We start from the raw sequence: 24,356 nt of genomic DNA on the forward strand, positions 1-24,356 counted from the left end.
TATCCACAAAACGTTCTTCACTTTTGGGGGGTCCGTTTACACGACACCAGTGTTCTGATCCACTGTATCCTGAAGTATTTAATCCGGCTCCCAAGGTGGAAAGATTCTTTCATGGTGCAAATCCCTTCTGCAGAGACTGATGGAGGCTCCAGAGCCTGTTACTGCTCATCTCCCCTCCCTCCTGCTCTCCAGTTGGAAACAAACATGGCGGCCCCGTAGTGGTACGACCCGTAGTGGTACGACCCGTAGTGGTACGACCCGTAGTGGTACGACCCGTAGTGGTACGACCCGTAGTGGTACGACCCGTAGTGGTACGACCCGTAGTGGTACGACCCGTAGTGGTACGACCCGTAGTGGTACGACCCGTAGTGGTACGACCCGTAGTGGTACGACCCGTAGTGGTACGACCCGCGGTCCATATTCTAGTTCTATGGTCCAGATCAGTAGTTTAATAGTTGAGACTCTCCCTGATATCATCCGGTTCCTCATCAGTCCACTAGGATGTCAGGTTCTCTCCATTTTCTTCACCTTTATAGTGTTTTGTTCTCTGCACACGTCTGTGTAGTTTCATTATAAAATCAAGCAACAGCGCCCTCCAGTGGCCCGGCAGACTAACTACATCGTCTCTGTGTCCGCTGCTGCAGTGGAAACACTTATATTTTTAACGGATTAGGTGTTGTCAGGTGAAACGTTGTCGTGTAAACAGGACCTTAGACTCAACATTGCCTCAAAGCCACTTTTTTAGATACCTCCAGGTTTGTAATTTGTTCGTTCTTTGGGTCTGACTTTTCCTACCCTCCCTTCCTCTTCAAATTTGGATATTTTCCTGGTGCCTCTTCCTTCATTGAAGGGTGCAAAATCTGTAATTTATTCTAATATTCATAAACTCTTCTTTAAATACTCTTAAAACTGTTTGGGAGACTGATTTGGGACAGAATATTTCAGATGGCGCTTGGAAGGGAAGTGTGCAGAGGGTTCACAACTCATCTATTTGTGCTAAACACAGTCTTACTCAGTGTAGGATTTTACATCGAGCCCTCTACACCAAAGTGAGACTGTCCAAAGTGTTTAACACAGTTTGCTCTCTCTGTGATAGGTGCAAACAAGCTCCAGCTGATTATATACATACTTTCTGGCACTGCCCTTCTCTGAGTACATATGTCATCTTGATTTTGACTGAAAATCTATCTTGAAAAATTTTGTGTTTTTTTACTTTTTATTATTGTTAATCTGGGGATGTGTGCCAGGGGATGGGTACGGTGGGGGTGAGGGGTTCAATTGTTGGCGTTTGTCTTGTTTTTGTCGGGTTTAAAAAAAAAGAAAAAAAAAAAGAAAAGATTTTGTCCAAAAAATGTATGTGATGAAACTTAAAAAAAAAACAACCCAAACAATACAAACTGTCCGCAATGAACTGAGGACTTACGTATGAGCGCGGATGCCATGCAGCGGATGGAATGGCAGTATGGCCCCACCACCTGCAAGACCTGGTAGTTGTGGAGCTCCAGGAGCAGCATGTAGCCCCCTCTAGTGCCGATCCACAGAGCTGCGCTGCTCTGCACCAGCAGGGCCTTGACGTACGCCGCTGCGATCTCGGCCTCGCTGCCATGTTGTCGACCTGAGCTGCATCCGGATTGATGTCTGTGGAGAGAAGAGAGTCGACCCGGATACACGGTCAGGATGCACCAGGAGGAAACATTCACAGCCTGAATGTGCGTACGTGTACGTATACGTGTCCATCCTATGATGGACTGCTCACCTGCCCAGGTGAACCCAACTTTCCACTGAATGATCACTTTCACTGTGTGTTCATTCCGGTGCCACTCAGGGGTTTTTTCCACCAGAAAGAACCAGATTACAGTTCTGGTCCAGGGTCAGCCTTAGCACCAGTTCTTTGTCTTTCCACCGCCAAAGCCCCGGCCTATCAGGCGCTAAACTGCTACTTAGCCGGACCCACATCATTGCTGGGCCAGAGGGGGGCCAGAGCGGGGCCTGACACGTCATCAGCTGGGGGCGGAGTTATCGCCGGAGGTATTGCCGGAGATATTGCCGGAGGTATCACTACCTACGAGGCGGAAGAGACGCTGAACCGGCTTTCTGAAATCTAGAGTGAACACGGAGCCCCGGAGTAGTTATAGAGAAAAAAATATTTATGTGTGGGAACAATATAATAAGTCGTTCCCTCAAGTTAATAATATGAGGGAGCGAGATCATTTAATCTGCGATGGCAGAACCGCGGCTCTCGAGCTGCAGAGCTCCTGCGCTGCCCTGTCAGCTGCGTCTGATATATAATTTAGAAGCAGTTTTCTATTGTGGTTTATTTCAGGCTTTTCATGGTGACGTCATCGTAACTAACTTCACCTCCAGGTCTTGTATCACGTTCTGACCGCAGGCTGAGGTCTACATGAGGCAGCAGGGGGCGCTCCGCTATGAGACGCTCCACAGAACTTCTTTCTAATGAAGCCAGACTTCTGGTTCCTCAGGAACTACTAAACAAACTACAAACTACTGGAAATGAAACTTGGAGTTTTTAGAGCTAAAATGAGCCTTTTAATGGCTTCATGTGAAAGAGAACTTTAATCAGAGTGTTTACCTAGGTTACCATGGAAACGGCTGCAGAGCAGCGTTCTATCATTCTACACCTCCATTCCTCCATGTTGAAGCTTTTGATTCAGAAACGTCCAGAAATAAAGTGAAAGGAGCAGAAAGTCACTATGGAATGTTGGAATGGTGAAAAATAAGACCCAAACTCATTCATGCATTATTATTATTATTGTCCCTCTATGTCCACTCTGGAGCTCTGGACTAGAACAAGACGGACGTGAACAAACACCAATAGAGAGACGAAGAGACGTAATGTCTTCTGGCTCTTTGGTGCATCAGAGGTTCAGGTCAGACTAGATGGAGCGACCCGGACTAAACCCATGAATCCAGTCCGTCTCCTGGTTCCTGTTTGAGCACCGTCAGCACTACAGTGGTGAAATTAGTGATGTAGAAACGACCGGTTCTTTGGTGGTGCTCTTTTAAGAACTGAACTAGAACCTGGTTCTATTTGGTGGAGAAGACCGACAGATGACCTTCACTTGTTAAACATGAATCTCAAATAAACCTTCGCTGAGTGTTTTAACGTGGCTGTCCAGGCCGAGGACAAAAGTCAGACTGCGACTGACCACTGATTGGAGCTGCTGTTCAAATATAACCAGACTGATTCTGCAGATATTCAGAGTCAATATAAAGAAGGAAGCACGAATCATTCTTACAGAGTACAAGTACTTACATTGGAGTTCTTTCTAATACTGCAACAAATACTTCATGACACATTTACAATTCTTAGAACTACTTGAAAATGTTTTATTTGCATGAGATGCTTCTTATTTACTGTAACAAAAGTTTAATACTTAGTTTTTCTCAGACATTAGCAGGCATCACTGAAACTCTGACTTCAGGTCTGTTGTAACCAGGCATGTTGAAAGTTGGTTGAATGAATGAACCTTCATGATTTACAGAAAGTCTGGTTCAGCAGAACATCTCCACCCCCGGTACTTCAGAATGCTCTCATGCTCTTGTGGAGTTATTAGTTTTTCTCTGTAAAAGTTTTTCAGATGACTCTGGTGTTATTGGTGCTATAAATGAAATGATATGGGATTGAATGAAGTGAAAGCCATGTCTTTGGCTTTATCCAGAAACAAACGACGCTGAACTTTAGTCCCGATTCAGCAGTTTAGGGGAGAATTAAGGTGAAAATACCTCCACATGCTGTTTGTCTATTGATCATCTATTTTTTGTACTACATATTGATGTAAAACATTGTCAGCGTGTTAGAGAAGACACACTTTGTCCAACAACCAATATAGTATTTGTATAACTTTAATTCTACGTGTGGAGAGGAGATGTCACAGCTTATTTTTCCATACCTAGACCACATTAGACCAGGTCTAGATCAAAGACCACTATACCTGGACTTTTCAAATCTGGACTAGATTGTCTAAACATTGATAAAAGTGAAGTTTCAGATTTGTGAAACTTTAACTGTATTTGTGAAAAAGAAAGAAGGCACATTACACTGTATTTTTCATGGGTAGACCAATTTGGACCAGGTCCAGATCAAAAACCACGATATCTAGACTTCTCAAATCTGAACTTAAACATCCTACAGAGGCTAAATATTCATATGAATACAATTAGTCCCGTAACGCAGTTCTCTCCATTGTATGGAGGCTGTGTGCATTGGAAGTCCTGAGAGAAATTAACTTGTGTGCATAAGATGAATAAAATACCACCTTTTGGGACTTTAGAGGCTCAGTAGAGAGACGATCCGTCCACATAAGGTATTTTATTTTGTTAGTAGTAGATATCAGTGTCTGTGCTGTGTTAAGTGTGCAGTGTGAAACAGTGAGCTGCTTCTGGTGAAAACAGCTCTGATCACAGCAGGTGCGACCTGAGGAGACGTCGGGGTTAAAAGGCACAGCTGCTGGTTCTTTGACCTGCTGTTGTCTGAACAAAAAGCTCCACACTGTTCCCTCTCTCCATGACAAGCTGCTTTTCTGTTCAACCTTTTGGTTGATGTCAAGCTTCAGTTATAAGAGTACTTTTTACGAGAATGAGTGAAAACTGCTGATGAAAGCATTAACCTGTTCATATATGACCCGATGATGATGATGATAATAAACTAAACTTGTATATTGCTTTTTTTGCGCTTTCAAAGCCGCTTTATATCAATAAAGACAAATAAAGAATAAAACCCCTAAGATCTCAGCACTGTCAGCTTTACTTAGATTCTCAAAATGCAGCTTGTTTGTAACGAGAGCTACATGAGCGCTCTCTAGTGGTACAAGCAGAAAGACACATTTCTGAAAATAAAATAAATAAATAAATAAAATCAAATATATATATATATATGTACAGTGCTGGAAAAGTTCAGTTTCTACATGAACTAGTTCAGTTCATAGTTCTAAATTCACAGTTCCAAAAATGAACTAGTTCATAATTCCTTTTCTTTTTTTTTCAATATGTTGCTGTGAGCTATTACCCTCAGAATACTGGTTTCTCTCCATTGTTCCCACCCAGTCAGTCCTCACTAGTAGCAGCTGCAGCCCCCCCCAGGATATTCTCAGAACCATGAGGACAAACCTGCTGCTTCAATGGACTTTATGAATGAGGAATTTTTTTAAACATAAACAAAGGACAGTAGTTCTTACGGTGCAAAGGAAAATATACCAGGCAGGTTCTACAAACAAATTACAACTTAAAATAGTAAAAGCCTCAAGGAATGTTTTAGTTCCTGGCACATCCCTTGCCAGGTTCAATGTGCTGTCTCAGGTTTGATGTTAACGATGTTGATGTACGGAGTTGCTTCTTGAAACACGGCGGGCAAAGTTTATACAAAATACTAAGCTCTTTCTCACCTGGATCACCACTGACTTTTTCATTAAATTATTTTAAGTACCACGATTTCTGGACTATTGAGGCACCGGAATACAAACTGCAGCTGCCAAATTTAAAAAGGAAAAAAGAAAAAGAAATATGGAGTTACGTGATGCACCTGAACGCATCACCCAGTCTCAGCGGCATGAAGCTTGTTAACCCTTAAAAAGCCGAGTCGTCCTCCGTTCAAAGCGTGTAAAGAAATAAAGAAAAGTGTTTTATCATCCAGAAAGTACTGTAACCATAGGAAGATGAAGTATTAATGGTGAAGACAGAGTCTGAGGTAGAGCTGCTGTCTTCTACCTGTTTTTGTCGTGATGCTTCACATGTTGATGACGTAGGCGGTGGAGCCACTCTGGGGGCTGCGGTTGCCAGATTGGCTGTTTTCCTCCTACATGTTAAGGCCCGTTTAGCTTTAGCCGGGTTATCGACTGGAAGGCTCAGAAATCTGGCAACTCTCTAAAACAACATTAAACTGAGAGCGCCGCTCACTAACACCAGAATGAGCGCCACTCACTAACACCAGAATGAGAGCCACTCACTAACACCAGAATGAGCGCCACTCACTAACACCAGAATGAGAGCCGCTCACTAACACCAGAATGAGCGCCGCTCACTAACACCAGAATGAGCGCCACTCACTAACACCAGAATGAGAGCCACTCACTAACACCAGAATGAGCGCCGCTCACTAACACCAGAATGAGCGCCACTCACTAACACCAGAATGAGAGCCGCTCACTAACACCAGAATGAGAGCCGCTCACTGACACCAGAATGAGAGCCGCTCACTAACACCAGAATGAGCGCCGCTCACTAACACCAGAATGAGCGCCGCTCACTAACACCAGAATGAGAGCCGCTCACTAACACCAGAATGAGAGCCACTCACTAACACCAGAATGAGCGCCGCTCACTAACACCAGAATGAGCGCCGCTCACTAACACCAGAATGAGCGCCGCTCACTAACACCAGAATGAGAGCCGCTCACTAACACCAGAATGAGAGCCGCTCACTAACACCAGAATGAGAGCCGCTCACTAACACCAGAATGAGAGCCGCTCACTAACACCAGAATGAGAGCCGCTCACTAACACCAGAATGAGAGCCGCTCACTAACACCAGAATGAGCGCCGCTCACAGTGACGGTCATCAGAGATCCAGAACATTCAGTTCATGTTCACCTAAAATATGAACGAGTTCAGGAACGAGCGTTCACTGAACTATATATATATATATATAAGGGCTGGAATGACTCTACTGACACTTTGAACACCTACATAACACCCATTCAAATGTGATGATTCGATTTTGGACTCAGATAGGCCAAGCAATTGCAGCCACACAAGACCATCAATATCATTATCATCATCATCATGACAGAGTACCTGGTAACCCTCATCCATTGACAGAGTACCTGATAACTCGGGCGCAATCGATGCAGTCCACCATCTTCTCGCTCTTCTTGTCCCAAACCTCCACCGATGGAGCTCCAGCTTTGCTCAGGTACACCCGTTTATCCAAAACCATCCGAGAGATGCACGCCTCACCGCCCAGTGACCGCTGCTGACTGGAGACACAAAGTTAAAGTTGCTGTGCCTGTCGGAGACCATACATCGACTTACAAAAACATCTCAGTGAATCAGAACATCATTGAAAAGTTATTTCATTTCAATGATTCAATTTCAAAAGTGAAATCCTATAGATATAGAGATAGAGATAGATATAGATATAGATAGGGAGAGGTCCAGTGTGACGTTTCCACAGCCACTGATGGCTTGAGGAGCCATGTCATCTGCTGCTATTGGTCCACTTTGATTTATCAAGTCCAAAATCAATGCAACCGTCTACCAGGACGTTTGAGACCACATCATGCTTCCTCTGCTGAGGAGCTTTATGCAGATCCTGATTTCATTTTCCTGCACATCTTGGCATCGGAACCCACTGCTAGAACCACAAGAACCTGCTATAATGAACACATTGTGACCAGCAGACTCACCTGACCTGAGGCCCACCGAGGAGCTCTCAGCATCGTCCAGAGGAAGACGAAAGACACCAGAGCCAACAACACAAAACAAACCCCCCTACTCTTCAATAACACCTCAGCAGGACCGTATGCTGGTTACCTCCACACCATACAGCATCAATAACATTTCAGCAGGATCACAGACTGATCACCTCCGTGCTGTACTGATGCAGTAATTTATTTATTTTTTCTATGAGTGCAAAACAAAAAGTGCAAAGTGCCAAAAAGTGTATTGGAGGATTCAGGAGTGACTTCTCCAGCAGCAGAACCCTGAATGATGTTAAAAGGCGCCTTAAATACAGTTCACTCAACTGGGTGAAACCATTAAAACTCCATAGGTGATAAAAGTTAACATTAGTGTCTTAAAATGAAGTTAAAATCCTCCCAACCAAAACCAGAACTATAACTTAAAGAAACAAAACCTATATTAGCAAATACACCTAAAAACCAAACACCCAAATAATAAACTAAATCCTAACCCTGCTAAAACTATGTGCCACCCCCCACTTTGCGCCTCCTCTTGGTTCAGCCCGGAAGCTTCTTTAGCAGTGTCCGTGTAAGGGGGATCTTTGGAGCTCAGTGCTGGAGGTGGAAGCTGTTTGGAGAGGTGGTGTGGCATAAGCTGCAGTCGATAACAATATCTAAGGGAAGTGAGAAAGAATTGTGAACGGTCACTGCATGGCAGGGTCGGGGGGAGTAGGAGGGGTGAGGAGAGAATGTGTATGAGAGCATGGAGGAAGAAGATGCTGAGATAATAAAAGCTCAAAAGAAGAGGGCATTAGGTTCAGGCAGTGACTCAGATGATATGATAGGGAATGAGAAAGTTGTGTGGAGGACAATGGAACAGGAGGGATTTAAAGTGCTTGTTACGTTTAAGTCTGGTCACGATATTAGGGCAGTCGCACCGGTAACTCTTTCCTGTTTTTTGAGCAACAAGGTGGGAGATGTTCTTAGAGCTTGAGTGCACTCAGATGGAGATTTGATGATTGTATGCAAAGACAGAGCTCAACAGGAGCTCTGTCTTAGAATAAGAGCAGGGTAGATATGTAGAGGAGTTATTTATGGAATACCTCTGAAAGAGGATCTTGGAAAACTAAACAAGGACATACAAGGAGGACGTGTGAGTGAGCTCAGGCGCCTCAAAACTTGGAGAAATGGAGAAAAGGTTGACAGCTTATCTGTGGTGGTGGAATTTCAAGAGAAAGTACTTTCAAAATATGTTACTATTGGGTACTTAAATTACAACGTGAGGCTGTATGTACCACCACCTTTGCGTTCTTATAAATGCCAAAAGTATGGGCATATTGCTGCCTACTGTCAAGGAACTCAAAGATGTGGGCGCTGTGGAGGAGAACATGATTATGGAACATGTGGTGCAGGAGTGCAGGAGAAGTGGTGTGAATTGTGGAGGGCTCCCAGTGTTGGACACAGAGAATGTGAGGCCAGAAAGAGAGCAGCTGAAATACAGCAGGTCAGAGTAGAGAAGAAAATATCGTACTCTGAGGCTGTTAAACAAGTACGGATGGAACCAAAGATGTTGAGACAAACTCCAAGAGTGGAGCGAAACGCTGTAATAGACGAAGAGTCGCTTATTGTTAAAATAAAAGACTTCCTTTATTTCATCGTGGAAGTTATTAACTGTACGTTCCAGGCTAAACATAGGTCACAGAAAGCGGCCTTTGTAGTGAAGAGTGCTGCAAGACATTTGGGAATTAAAGAAATAAGATGGGAAAGTGTGTATGAGGAACTCCAGGCCCGGGAAATGACTGAGAAGTCATTAGGTTCCCAAACCCAGTCTTCACAGCTATCTGAGGTGTCTCCACAAAAGGAAAGTTAAAGGATGTATTTCCCACAATGCAATGCAAGAAGCTTGTTGGCAAATGGTCGAGAATTCAAGAGATTTCTGTGTGACGACAATAGTAAACCTGATATAATATGTATTCCAGAAACCTGGCTGGGACCGCATCTACATTTTGTATTAAATGGATATGTGTGTGAGCGGAATGATAGAACTGAAAGAGTGAGAATGGATGTGCTACGTTCATCAAAGAAGGGATTCCCTATAGAGTCTTAGGTCAGGGGGATAGATTAGTATATTCAGTTATAAAAATTTGGTATGATAATGGGAGGTTAGTAGTGGTGCATTTTTATAATCCTTGTAGAAGACTTAAAATTGAGGATCTGGAGTGAGTTGAAGGACAAGATGTCAGGAAAATAAAAAGGCTTGGGGAGTTTAATGCACATAGTACTGAGGAGATAAAACAGATCCTAATGGGTTGGTCTGAGAAAAATCTATGGATAGGAAAGGTTTGGTCTGGTTAAATGATGGATCGTCCACACCAATAGGAGTAACAGGAACATCAGTATTTGATCTAACTTTGGTGTCTCAGGTCCCTGCTGATAAAATACTTTGGGAATTCTTTAGTCAATCAACAACAGGAAGTGACCACTTTCTGATTTGGTGCAGGCTGAGAAACAGGAAGTGTAATATTGACATCACCTTTTCTAAAAGATGGACATTTAGTAGGGCTGATTGGACATTATTTAATTGTATAAGTAATAGGAATATGAATCAAGTAGAGGATACACATAATGTTGATTTTTTTAGTGAAAGTGTGAGGGCTGCTATAGTAGATCCTCTATTGTAGAGACGAGAGCAGGAAGTTGGTTCCTTGGTGGACAGCTGAGTGGACTCCAGCAGTGGGTAGAAGGTTCCCTGTTAGGGAAACGAGTGAGGCAGTGGCAGTGAAGGGTGAAGAGAAAGCAGCCATGAGAGCTGGAGCTCCAGCTCAGGTTCAGAGCAGGTCTAATCTAACTAATGATGAAACAATGAAAAGACAGGAAACAAAAGAACAAAATAAAGATCTCCTGGAAAATGTAGAGGATTCAAATGGAAGCTTGACTGCTAGGTTTTCAACAAGTGAACTGAAAAAAGCAACAAATAAATCAAGAGTTACGACTCCGGGTAAAGACAGAATAAGTTATGCAATGCTAAAGCATCTTAGTAACAGAGAACTAAATCAATTGTTAGAATTATTTGATAAAGTATGGGAACAGGGGAAAGTACCAAGGAGTATCAGCTCATGAGGGCCTCGGTGGGAATGAGCTGGCAGATAAGATTACAAAGCAGGCCTTAAGAGCAGACATTGTTTCTATAAAGTGTAAAATTGCTAAATCCGAGGCGAAGTCATCAGTTAGGAAATATGTTAAAAAGTTCTGGCAGGATAAATGGGAAGGGGGAACCAAGGGGAGGGTGGGGATGGGGGTCAAGGTAGTCGATGCAGAAAGGAAGAAACAATATTCACAAGATTAAAAATAGGACAGACGGGATTAAATAAAACGCTCCAGCAGCCTGGTCTTAAAGTGCTGTGTGCTACTCAAAGTGCTGGTGAACATTTAAAGTGCTGGAATAAAGTGCTGCGAGTTCTTAAATGAGGAACGAACGGTCTGTTCGTTACAACTGTATATGGACAGACATTTCAGTAGACCAATTTGTTTATGTTTAAATCCTTTATCTAAATTGGACTAATGCAATAGTCTGAGTTTCTGAGCTCCTGGACCTCGGGTCTTCATTGGCTTGAAGAAATAATCAAGATTATAAAATATAAACCTGTGTCATGAATTGATCTATTAAGTCTGCCTTTAAATAAACATTTAAATCGAGGCCCGCACGGTGGAGCAGAGGTCAGGGCTCTTGCCTCACAGCGTTTCCTCCCACATGCATGTGAGGTTAATTGGTGGCAGTAAACTGTGTGAATGTGAGTGTGTGTGCTTGTTTGCCCTGTGACAGACTGGCAACCTGTCCAGGGTGTACACTGCCCTCGCCCAGTCGGCTGGGATCGGCTCCAGCACCCTGCGACCCAGAACTTAGATAAGATGGATGACTGAATAGGTTTTTAAATTGAATGACTGAAATTAATTTCCAATGTCCTTCTAATTCATTGAAATACACTTGTACGTTTGTTATCCGTGTCCTTTCACTAACTGACCAGTGTAACATCAAATACAAACTGAGACAATGATTCTGATGTTTTCTGTGAAAACACGTGAACCTCTGAGGACTCACTGGAAGGTGGTGCTTGGCCTGGTGTCGATGGACATGCTGACGTCGTAGTCTACGCTGAAGGAGAGGATCTTGGTGCCACAGGCGGCCCACATGGCCCTGCTGTCCTGTGCGCACACAGACTGACCCAGATACACAACGGGGTTGTCGGTGTTGCCCACACACACAGTTTTAACTGGCTGTCCATTGTCCTGCTGGAAAATTAACCACAGGCAGTGAGGTGGGAAAGACACAATGCTCCAACATGAAGAACACACTCCAATTTACCTTCAGTACAGAATCCTCGTAAACGCTGACACTTCCATCCGCTGTCCCAACAAGCAGGTAGTTCTTTCTTTGGCTGGAAAACAGTGAAAACAGAAGAAACTCTGAAGCTCCCGTTTCCATACATTCATACCGCTCAGAGAAAGTTGATGTAAGGTTTTATTGATAGGATCCTGTTTAAAACAGCATGTGAATGAACGAACAAGACTGAACATGTGATGGTATTCATTGTCACACACCACCCGGTGGAATCACAGTTTCATCAGTCTCGTTTGTCAAAAGTTTATTTAAGTTAGTTAATATTTCTGCATAAAATATAACAATCTTAAATAAAAGGGAAGGTGTGAGATCCGAGCACAGTTACAAACCAGTGAATTGTCAACAATAAATTCACACTAATCACCAAGAATCATTCATTCAGCTAACAGGCGTTTATTAATGAAATGTATAAATTCATCAATAATTCTGAAATCATCTTATAAATCAACACATTCAAATAGCAAACGACATCGAACACGGAGATCTAATCTATTAAACATCAACACTATGTACAAAGAGTGTGTGTGTGTGTGTGTGTGTGTGTGTGTGTGTGTGTGTGTGTGTGTGTGTGTGTGTGTGTGTGTGTGGGTGGATGGTCTGGAGTAATGAGGGTGATGGGCATAATGACATCGAACGTCCACCAGATGGAGGCAGACCTTGGCGGGTCAATGTGAGTGGGTGTGATGACCCCGAACGTCCACCAGGTGGAGGCAGACGTTGGCGGGTCAATGTGAGTGGGTGTAGCAACCTCGAACAGACGCCAGACGGAGGCACATGCGGCTCCTGGATCGACGTGAATCCGTCTTGGAGATGGGTTTGTTTTCGCGCAAAGGCCTTTGGGACTGCTCAAGCAGTTCACCAGCATTATATTAGTGACATCAATTTACCATAAAATGGAGGTAGTGAAATGACTGTATTTTGTGATCCAGTACATGTAATCCTTGAGACTTTGACTCGTGTCTTTAGGTGCTTACATGCAACGAGGGTGCACATGGAAGTACAGCGAGGTGACTGCATCCGTGACACCCTGCAGGTAGTGCCAGGATGATGTGTCCTGTGTGCTGAGGACCAATAAGGAACCGGACTGGGTGCCCGCTACCAGCCACTCGCACGCCTCGTCTGGAATGTGAACTGTCACCAAGCAAAGTACGGGGCTGGAGTCCACTTCCTGTGTGAAAAGAGCAGGAACAATATAGTGTGCTAGGTCAGATTTTCAGACATTAACAGAAATGAGAAACCTTCCACTTCCTGTGGTGGTTTCACTTTCCAACTAATGTGCAAATCCAGCAATCATTCACTAGAATTTAAGGTAACAATGTCATAAAATTCAAGAGTGCACAAATCACAAATCATGGGTGGTTATTAATTTAATATCTGTGTGCAGAGCCTTGTGAACCTAGGAGAGGCGTGAGAGAGGAGAGCTGCAGAGCATGCTGAGAGTTCACAGCTAGTCAGTCTTGTGGTTTTGTTCCGGGATTGTAATGGTCATAAGGAAATGTTTGTTTCTTTTAATAAAGTGTTGGCAGGTTAAAGACACTTCTCTTTTCAGCAACAATAGTGTGTCAGTGTGGAAAGAAGCCAAGCTAAGAAAAGGAGGAACGCTCCAGTTTAAAACGTGGATAAGAGCCAAATAGAAAGAGAAAACGTACACATCGCCAGTAAATTCAAGTGGTCTCAGCCAAACAAGCTAACCTGAAGGTTATTCCTACTGTACTATTTAAACTACACATAACTGTCCACATCAGTTCAAGAAAACCTTTATAAACATAGAGGATACAAACATACACATGTACAGTAATTTCTCATTCATTCATCTACTAAGATCACTTTGAATTGAAAAAACGTTACTTCTTGTATCAAATACTGAGATTACTTCTTGAATTGATCAATGAGATAAATTCACACCACTACTTGTGATTAGTGTTGCTCAGCTGTTTCTGACGCAGCCTGTGAGTAATATTTGGGTGTTTTCTATTCAGGCGTACCTGTGTGGTCAGGGTGTTGCTCTCCAGGTCCACAGTGGCGATGTGGCCCACCCTCTGGCTGCTGCTGCCCCCTCCGATCCAGGCCCTGTGACCGCTGCCAACTGCGAGGCACTCAGTGCTGAACACCCGGGGAACCGCAAACTCCTTCATGAGGCACAGCATTTCCGCCGAGTTCAGCTGCTTGAACACCTACATGAAGCACACAGACCACAGCTGCTCCTAACTAACGACACTCAAAGCCAAATCCTTTCACCACACACCATGCAAGAGTTCTGTCCGGTCTGTTTCTTCTCCTGGGACTGTTAGGACTACAACTTAGACACTACCTATGGGCAGTGTTGGGAAAGTCCAATTTCTATATGTAGTACTTCAAAGTACAGTTTACAAGTTTTAAATTGAACTAGTTGACGGTTCCAAAGATGAACTAGTTCATAATTCTTTTTCTTTTTCTTTTGGTAATTGAAGTTTTTAGTGAGTTTCAAAACATTTATGAAACAGGAACAAAAAACAACAAAACATTGACATAAATGCCGATGCACCAATCCCCAAGGTAACAGCATATAAAAGATTAGAATAAAATAAGATCTGAAAAACAAATATCAGCAATTAACTGGGACGATTCAAAAATTTGGAAAATTCAAAACACAGAACAATATCACTGTAAGCAGGGCTGTGCACGGCACTTCTATCAGCTTAATAGAGCCCCAAAAGCCATCCCAATCAGTGTCTCTGTCCCCTTTCAACTTGTTGAGCATGACCTCATATGACGCTGTGTTTGCCATTGATTTGATCCAGTTATTTAACTGAGCGCACACAGCGCTCCTCCAGTGTCTTAAAATGATCCTGGATGCTGTCACAAGGCCGGCCATACCTTCCTCCAAGACTTTAGTCCAAAAAGGTGTAACCAGAGAACATTCCCAAGTCAGTCTAAATATGTCCCCACATCATTTTTACATTTCCAACACAAATTGTCTGCCATTAGTTTCATTCTGTGCAGTTTGGTAGGAGTATGATAATATCTGTGCAACAGCTGATACTGTATGAACTTACTTCTGGCCTCCTTTACATTGTTGCCACTATCTGATATAATTACTAACCAGTTCTCATTTGTATACTCTATTTTCAGATCCATCTGGCAAAAAAGTACGGTGTTTGAAGATTCATCACTCAACCTATAATTGAAAAATGTATAAAACTTAGAACCCCTGTGGCATTCATGTGGCATTAAATAAACAGCATAAACAGTCGGGGTGTAACAATAAAACACTGTCAGGTCTCATATCTTTACAAATGAAATATGAAATGGCTGCTGTGATCCTTATCGCTCTTTTTGAGTTGTTGGAAAGAACCTGGTCAAAGCTGGTGTGACATCACACACGGTTACGGCGGAGCGAGCTTTAGGTGCCCGGTTCCTTGGGTTTCCCCAGTATTTTAACTCGCACTGACACTGTTTGCATATGGAGTGAGTTTTGTCAGTTGAGCCGTCTTTCCATCAGAATCCAAAATATTTCCATCCCGCCAATTTATTTCCAAGAGGTGAGTGTACGTCGTCCTTTTTGGGCTGCATGGTTTGCACACAACCCCGACGACTTCTGAGCGCGTCAGCTGAACCACAGCAATACACTTCAGGGCCGCCGGCAGTGAGACGCCGATACGGCCGGAGGGAGCTTCCTTGCTCACTGTGCGGCCGTGTGGAGCAGAGCGGAGCTCAGCAAGAAGTCCACCAGACGCGTTAACTGCACCACAGCAATACACCCATGGAACTTTGAGAGACGCAGTCCTGACCGGCTGGAGTTTAGTCCCACTGTTCGCCAACTGGAGAGTCTGCACGCAACACGGGCCCCCACCAAGCGCAACACAGCAATACACCGGTAGGAACTTTGAGAGACGCCGACCTAGAGTTTAATCCCGCTGTTAGCCGACTCGAGAATCAGCGCTCAACAAGTCTAATGGGTAAGGAAACAGCAATCCAGAGAGGCTGCCCGCAGACAGACTTCCAAACCACAATAGGTAAACAGATAAATGCTGTAACCCACACACAGATTTTCTCTTTGAGTAGAACAGATTGACACACTGCACCCTGACAGAGTGGAAAACTATCACTGAATTCACGCCCACACAGGTGCTTTATAGGTAATGTGTGGGGCGTGACCGGGCAAGCCGGAGTGTCTTAAAGAAATATCCATGTACCCTGACGAGCAGAGGGATCATTCTCCATACATATGAAATATGTAACTGAGTGGAGAGATAATCTCGAGATGATAGAGAACTCAAGTGAATGAAGATCTGTCACTGATTACAGTCCATATATAAATACCCATAATAATAATAATAATAATAATAATAATAATAATAATAATAATAATTAATGAGGAGAAAAAAGCCTTTGAAAGGCGAGTCAGACCAGAAACTCAACTCATTGATTGGTCTCGACAGGAAGCGGAAATCTCTCCCCTTAAGCCAATGGTGGCTCATCTGTAGCCCCAAGTGACTGCGATATGTAGTCCTCAGACCAGATATCAATGAGTGCCTACTCCATGTCTGCCCCCAAGATAGTTTTCAACTTTTTCTTTCTGTGTCTGCATCTTAGGATTTGCCCTGTTGGTTTTGTTTGTTTACTACCCAAAATGCACGGCGCATTACATCATCTCTCTCCGTCTGCTGGAAAGTCCACTGGTAGTCCCTGATGTGTTCACACTGTCCCAGATCACATCTCAGTTCAATTGCAAGTGAACCAAAACCCAAGTTTTCAAGTGGACCAGAGTTCACCTCTTTGGTCCGGATCAGAATCCAGGGGAGCCTTTACACATGCCCAAATGAAGCAGACTTTCCCCGAGATGAAGTCTGCTCTGGATCAAACAGTGCTGCTGTGAAAGTGGCTTAAAATGAGGAAACCTTGTAAAAACAATGTGTTATGGTAGCAAGATATGATTCAACAGGTAGAAAATGTGAAATTTGCATTTCCTTTGAACTGGCTCATGAAAGGAGAAGAACTGCGATTCACGTATGCCATCTCAGAGGTACTTCCAGGGGACAGGGGACACCCGGCGACTGTTGCAGGGCTTCATCTCCCTGATGGACTATAAACCTAACCCTCCCCACACAGCAAACGCAGACCCCAGCCTGCCGGATGTTCTCAACCGCTTCTTTGCACGATTTGAGGCAGACAACATCACCCAGCCACAGAGACTCTCCCCTCTTTGTTATGAACAGATATTACAACTGCCCACAGCTGGAGTAAAAAAGGTCCTGCAGGGCCTGATAACATCCCCGGAAGGGTCCTGAAACACTGCGCTGTGCAACTGAAAGACGTCTTAACAGACATCTTTAACACCTCTCTCAGCCAGTCAGTGGTGCCTGCCTGCCTCAAAAGAGCCACCATCATCCCTGTGCCTAAGAAGCATAACCCGGCCAGTCTGAATGACAATCGTCCTGTGGCCTTCACACTGGTGTTGATGAAATGCTTTGAGCGGCTCGTCATGCAGCACATAAAGTCATGCCTCCCCGCCAACCTGGATCCCCTACAGTTTGCCTATAAGGCAAACCGTTCCTCAGAAGATGCCATCACCAGCATTCTCCACTCCATTCTGTCCCATCTGGAGGGCAGGAACACCTAGGCCAGAGTCCTCTTCCTTGACTTCAGCTCTGCCTTTAATTCTATCATTCCACAACAGCTTGTGGAGAAGCTGAAGTCACTGAATATGGACACTAGCATCTGCAACTGGGTCCTCAGCTTCCTCACGCAACGGCAGCAGACAGTCAAGATGGGGAGAAGAACATCAAGCTCCTCCACTGTAAACACAGGATCCCCCCAAGGCTGCGTGTTGAGTCCCTTGCTGTTCAGTCTAGTCACCCATGACTGTACTGCTTCCCATAACTCTATTCAGGTCATCAAGTATGCGGACGACACAGCAGTTGTGGGACTCCTCAGCAACGAGGATGAAACCCCATACAGAATGGAGGTGGAGTGGCTGACATCTTGGTGCAGGTCTCAGAACCTGGTCCTTAATGTCAACAAGACAAAGGAGATGGTGATGGACTTCAGGAAACACAGCAGGCCGGACCATAGCCCCCTGGTTATCAACGAGGCTGTGGTAGAGAGGGTGAGCAGTATCAAGTACCTCGGCATTCATCTGGCAGAGGATCCGTCCTACACCACCAACACTGCTGCCATTACCAAGAAAGCCCAGCAGAGACTGCATGTGGTCAGGAGACTGAGGAAGGCTGGTCTCCCTACCATCCACCTGACCACCTTCTGCAGGGGCACCGTGGAGAGTAGCCTGACCTACCACCTCAGCTCCTGGTGTGGCAGCTGCACTGACTATGAGAAGCGGCAGCTGAACAGGCTGGTGAGAACAGCCAGCAAGATGATAGGTGCCCCTCTCCCAACGCTGCTGGACACTCTCTTATAAGAGACGCTGCATCAGCAGGGCAGCAGCAATCATCAGGGACACTCCCCACCCTTCTCATGGACTGTTTTCCCTGGAGCATCCGGTGCAGGACCACCAGGTTCCTACAAAGGGTCTTCCCCCAGGCAGTGAGAACACTGAATGGAAAATGACTAAATGACTACTAAAGAACTGTCTGCACCTTGACTGCACTTTGCTTCTTATCATGTGGAATGCCTGTCTGATTACCTGCACTCTTTTTCTGTCTTTTCTGTCCTGTTTTTAGAATGGTCTTAACTGACGAGGACACTATTTTACTTCTGATTTATCTTTATCTGCCTGTACTCTTTTATGTATTTATTCCCTGTTTTTACACTGCTTTTAACCAAGGAGTACACTAGTTCGGGGTTTTTTGTACTCAGTACAATTTAAATGACAAATAAAAAACCTTGACCTTGACTTCCTGATAAACTGCTGCAGAAAGCAAAAATCCAACATTTGAGCTAGCATTTGAATGTGCACTGGATATGCAAATATTTGTGCACGGCGAGGGAAAGTGACCGAGAGTGCATGGTTTTGCCTGGACATTTCCTGCGACAGTTTGAAAAAGTTTATGGATCACGTCACATTTCAACATCCTTTTTAACGTACCACCCCTGATTACCAAAGAAATGTAAACTTTTAAGTTTGAGTTAAGCTCCGAGTCCTTCTGGATTAATCGATGAGCTGCTGAGACAATCGACCGACTAAACCATGAATGAAACAATAAATGACCTGATGAACTGGTGCATTTACTGTCGTCAGTTAATTGCACTTCGCTGTGGACACAGGCAGCTTCAACTTTTTAAATGTTTTGAGTTCTATTTGTGGTATTAATTACTTTGGATAGAATTTGATATACAAATTGCCATTTTGTGGTACAAAGACTTATGACTGATTAGGCAGGGGGAGGGGGCTCTGTATGATGTGGCTATACAGCTCCTCTGTTGCAGCTGCATGAAGTTTTGACTAAAGATTACTTAATTAACTTTTCGAAAAGGTTTGAATGCATCACATTCTAGCGTGTTACCAAACAGAGGATCTTAGTGAAAGTCAAAACAGCTAAAAGCACTCAATCAGTTTTAACTGGTGAATGCAACAACAACAAACATCTGCTGTTCTTCACATAAAACCCAATTTTAAAGGCTAAACTGTCTTTATTTTGAAGGTTAAACATGTTTTGAGGCTCCAGGTGAATTTCATTAGTTGAAAATGTGCCCAAACTGGCTCTTTGCTCAGACAGCAGACCTCTGGATAAATCAACCTGAAGACATTCAGACTGTTGTTTTTTTAATGTTTTCATAAAGGAATATTTGATATGGCATGATGGGTGGACCTGTTCAGACCTGAGTGGAGGTGGGCCGGTCCTGAGGACTCTCCCTCAGACAATCCTTCATCAGCGCCTGGAAGCCCGGCCACGGGGAGCAGCCGTAGTGCTGCACTGGATCTGTGAATGAATGAACGCAGCCCGGGCTATGACATTAACATCTGGGAGGAAATGTGGACAAAAAGCAGATAACAGCCAAAATCTCAGTCATACAAATTTAATTTCCTTTAATCGTGGTAATGATGAGAACTCTTATGTCTGTCTGGTAGAATCGAACTGCTGTGTTTTGCACATTTATAAAGCATTAACTAAAGGGTATCTATAGCTAAATACAATTTTTGTCTTTCAATCTACACATCATGTGACACATCCTCATGAATGGACGTCACATTCAAGTCCTGAATCTGCGAGGTGCAATTTATTGAGTAACTGAGGCATTTCTTTTCAACCCATTGACAAATTACATGATGATTCTTTTATTGGACTTCTACTTTACGCGAGTCATATAAATAAAATCCGCTGGCTTGGCTCTTAGTTTATTAATACATGCGACTGATGTATTCAGCATAAATATTGACTCCATACTTAATCACTGCAAACATAAATTATACAGCAGTGTCTTACTTTGTATTCTGGTGTCCAGGCCAAACGGTCAGCCACAATTTAGTAATACTAGAGTAACTAATCAGTGCAGATGTAAGTAGCAACGATACAACATTTTCAGAGACCAGGGGGCTCATTTATAAAACCTTGTGTAGGATTCCTACTAGAAATGTCCGTGTGCCCAAAATCTGAATCATGGGGGAGGGTGACACCATGGGGGAGAGTGACACCATGGGGGGCAGAACCCCAGCCCACTGCTGGACACAAGGCCCCCATGATAGTGACTCCACCATGTGTCAGAGTGTCGGAGAGGAAGGAGACATTTAGGTGGAGACACAGCAGACTGATAAAGTTTTATCTGGTTATTAAATGTATAAATGAAACATTAGAACGGGGACGGTGAAAATGCTCAGTGGACTTTGAGTTTTATCCTCAGTCACTAGAGAGTTGGAGGCGGTCGTCAGCAGTGCTTTCCGAGCTCATGACCGTACCGCCAGCGACTTTTATCAGGATTTACAGCCATAACGTAGATATATACTAACCTGTATCACCTATGTATGATAATAAAATAAGCAATATAAACTCTATAATTACTTTATTTTACATGCAAACCCAGTGGGAAATCATCTCAATTGCAGTTTTTTGCATGAGACTTTCCCAGAGACTCACTTTGTTACCGTGAACATACAGTTCAGTATATTTGTACCTTATAACTGTAAATCCTAATAAAAGCAGCTGGAACAGAACAGACGTGCCCAGAGACTGGAGACAGACAGTCAGGACGTGCCCAGAGACTGGAGACAGACAGTCTGTGCACTCCTCTGGACAGGAATCAGTTTTTGGCACAACAGCAGCGCCTCCACACTGCAGCTTTACTCACGGCTGTCACCTCACTATTTATGCACTGACTCTGACATTAGACTGATTGTTACACACTTTGTCACCATTGATAATCAATCAGTTCTCTCCAGGACCTGAGTATGCCACCCCTGATTTAAAGGACTCTTTATGACCAGAAATAATGAAATCAGTGTGACAATTTTTTTTTTTCCAATTTACAGTACAGTGTTTTTTTTCCGCTTTTAAAAAGTCATAGAAGTTTAAAAGAAAAAGTGAAAAAAAACCTTAAAAATAGCCTTCATAAACATAATTGGGTTGAAAATGTAACTTCCAAGTATTTCCAGGGAGCTTTTTAAAAAAAGCCTTGAAAAAAAAGATTTGGTTTGTGTACATACTGGTGAGTTTTCTTACCTGGCAGCTTTCCCTGTACAGCAATCTCATCAAATTCACTGGGGAACTTCATGCCCTCAGAAATGCGCTCGCCGCAGGTCAGCAGGTCATAGAGGAGCAAGCCGAACGAGAAGACGTCAGCCTGCTGGTTGTAGATCACATTACCTCGGGCCACTTCTGGTGCTCGGAAACCTGCAACACAGGCAGAGTTCACTTCCGGACAATGATCCAGCTCATACAGCTATGCAATGACGAGTCTTATTAGCTGGAACATTGAAGCAGTTTCATGGTCGTCTATGAAAATCTGTCAAACTTCAACTGAGTGAACGTGCTTCAGAGGAGAGATTCCTCCACCTCCACCCGTCCGATGTGCAGTGGCAACAAAGGAGAGAAATGAGTAGAAACAAGTAAGCAGCTTGGTCACACAAAACCCCCAAAAAATCTAAACATGTTTTTTCATTCCAGAGTTCTGAAGTTCAAAGTTTCAAACGCACTGTTTTATGTATAGAGCACTGGCTCTATCTTATTATGGCTCAAATCCTATGAATGTTCCTGTTAGAGCGTGCGTGTATGGTGTGTGTGTAGTGCGCAATGTGTGTGAGCGTGGTGTGTGTGAGTGTGGTGCGTGTGAGCGTGATGCGTGTGAGTGTGGTGCGTGTGTGGTGCGTGATGCGTGCGTGTGAGCGTGGTGCGTGTGAGTGTGGTGCGTGTGAGCGTGATGCGTGTGAGCGTGGTGCGTGTGAGTGTGATGCGTGTGAGCGTGGTGCGTGTGAGTGTGATGCGTGTGAGCGTGATGCGTGTGAGTGTGATGCGTGTGAGCGTGATGCGTGTGAGCGTGGTGCGTGTGAGCGTGATGCGTGTGAGTGTGGTGCATGTGTGGTGCGTGTGAGCGTGGTGCGTGTGAGCGTGATACGTGTGAGCGTGGTGCGTGTGAGTGTGGTGCGTGTGAGTGTGGTGCGTGTGAGTGTGGTGCGTGTGAGTGTGGTGCGTGTGAGTGTGGTGCGTGGTGCGTGTGAGTGTGGTGCGTGGTGCGTGTGAGTGTGGTGCGATGTGTGTGGTGCGTGTGAGTGTGGTGCATGTGAGTGTGTGTGTCCATCCTGCAAATGGTCAGACAAGGCCCATCATCCAGTCTCATGGTGGGAATGAAAGTGAAAGCCCCTCTGCCTCCTCTAGATCAGGAATCTGCAACCTTCATGAACAAATGAGCCGTTTTCACGATTTTCCACCAAATAGAATTTGTTTGAAGCTGCAAAACAAGGTAATTATCTAAAACAAAGGAAAAATTGAAAAAAAGTGCTCAACATTTATATATAAATTACAATAAGATTGGATTAGTGAATTGTCACAGCCACAATTGCATTTTTAGCTGTTGTTTCTATAATTAAAGTTTTTTTTCATGGATTTTCCTGCTTCAGCCATTTTATACATATTGGCTATTTTAGCTTCTTTAGCAATTTTGCTGTTTATAACCGATGTACGTTTCCCTACACTGAGAACTTTGTCTTCTTTTTTCTTTCACGCATGAAACACAATCCTCCTTAAATGGTAACTCCAAGAGGCCTGACATTTGGCCAGTATATACAGCAGGCCGTCCTGATAAAAACATCAAAATCTTACTCAGAACTCAAAGGGCCTGGCCACGGCGCACCAATGAACATCTGACGGTCTGCCATGTAACAGAAGTGTTGTGTAACTCTGCTCCACATGCTGATATCTGCCTGCGTTTGTCATCACAGTGCTGCCCTGAACACATCCGTATACTAATGTCTGTTCACAGTCATAGCACCACCTATTGATAAGACGAAGTTTAAAGAATTTCCGTGTCCAACCCACATTCCCGGCACCAGTGGTCGAACAATTTCCACCCGTTTGCGCACAATCTCCGTGTTGATGGTGCACGAGCATTTGAGATGGTAAAGGCTACGTCCTCGCTGTCGACTGAGGAAGTAGCCCCCGGCCCTGCAGCAGCCACACCCACCGCTGGAGGCGACTGGGATCGGGGTGGAGAATCGTCCCCCCTGAACTGGGATAGAAGATCCCTCATGGTAGACGTCTTGGGGAGCTGCAACAGAGTCTGCGCAGCAGTGGAAACCATGTCCGGGCTGGCAAAAACTGGGCCATCAGGATCAACATGTGCTTCTTGAGAGACCCTCAGCAGCGTTGGGGATATCGGTGGGAACGGTGGGAAGGCATATAGTACAGTTCTGGGCCAGCTGTGTGCCAGTGTGTTCAGGACAAGAGAACCGGCTTCGCCTTTGAGGGAAAACCACAGAGGGCAATGCGTGGACTCCGTGGAAGCAAACAGGTCGACTTCTGCCCTGCCGAAAGTCTGCCAAACCTGGTCTACCACTGTCGGGTGAAGCCTCTACTCCGCCAGCAATGGTGACTTGCAGGACAGAATGTCCACGTCCACATTCTGGACTCCTGGTGTGTGCATGGCTCTCAGACTGGCCAGACGTGGTGCTGCCCACATAAAGATCTGAGCGGCCAACCTGAATAGGCTCCCAGACCTGGTTCCCCACAGTGGCTGATGTGAAAAACCACACTGTTGACGCTGCCATTAACTTGCCAAGAAAGTGAAGGTATAGCACATACGGAAGTGCCCGCCCATGCTGGAACTGTGGGAGCATCTCCAAAACATCCTGGACCGCTGTCTTGTTCTGCAAAAATAAGGTGAACAGGACTTTGTGACCTCTGGTCCTCAGCTGGACTGAAGCCCTGCCAACAAGGCTCAGGAAAAAAGAATTGGATGGGGCTGAATACCTCTGTCCAGATGAACCTGCCGGAGCAGGATTGGACGGGGCTGAATACCTCCGTCCATAAGATGCTGCGGCTCCAGTTCTCACGTGCTGAGGGGCATTTCTCTGGAGTCCCGCCAACTGCTGTCTAGTGCAGTTCGCCTGTGCAAGTGCGCTCGAGGGCCTAGAGTGCAGCTGAACGAAACAGTTCCCCAGGAAGCACCGGTACGCT

The 24,356-nt window shown here is 44.5% G+C and overlaps 1 protein-coding gene across 3 annotated transcripts in view; it reads right to left on the reverse strand.

Annotated features, from left to right (window-relative positions):
- lrrk2 (leucine-rich repeat kinase 2) overlaps positions 1 to 24,356 on the reverse strand; it is a 132,609-nt gene that overhangs the window by 10,090 nt on the left and 98,163 nt on the right. For all 3 annotated transcript variants that reach the window (XR_013935810.1, XM_080475543.1, XM_080475542.1), the window contains exons 42-49: positions 21,408 to 21,578; positions 19,573 to 19,673; positions 13,800 to 13,988; positions 12,789 to 12,982; positions 11,779 to 11,851; positions 11,515 to 11,705; positions 6,840 to 6,992; positions 1,424 to 1,638 (exon numbers count right to left, since the gene is read on the reverse strand). Coding sequence is in view for 2 of the 3 variants with exons in the window: in XM_080475543.1 (XP_080331669.1) it covers positions 1,424 to 1,638; positions 6,840 to 6,992; positions 11,515 to 11,705; positions 11,779 to 11,851; positions 12,789 to 12,982; positions 13,800 to 13,988; positions 19,573 to 19,673; positions 21,408 to 21,578 (1,287 nt within the window). In the remaining variant the exon portion in view is untranslated. The remainder of the gene's footprint in view (positions 1 to 1,423; positions 1,639 to 6,839; positions 6,993 to 11,514; positions 11,706 to 11,778; positions 11,852 to 12,788; positions 12,983 to 13,799; positions 13,989 to 19,572; positions 19,674 to 21,407; positions 21,579 to 24,356) is intronic.

Source organism: Lipophrys pholis (assembly GCF_963383615.2).
Source record: "Lipophrys pholis genome assembly, chromosome: 11".
Classification (NCBI taxonomy): Eukaryota; Metazoa; Chordata; class Actinopteri; order Blenniiformes; family Blenniidae; genus Lipophrys; species Lipophrys pholis.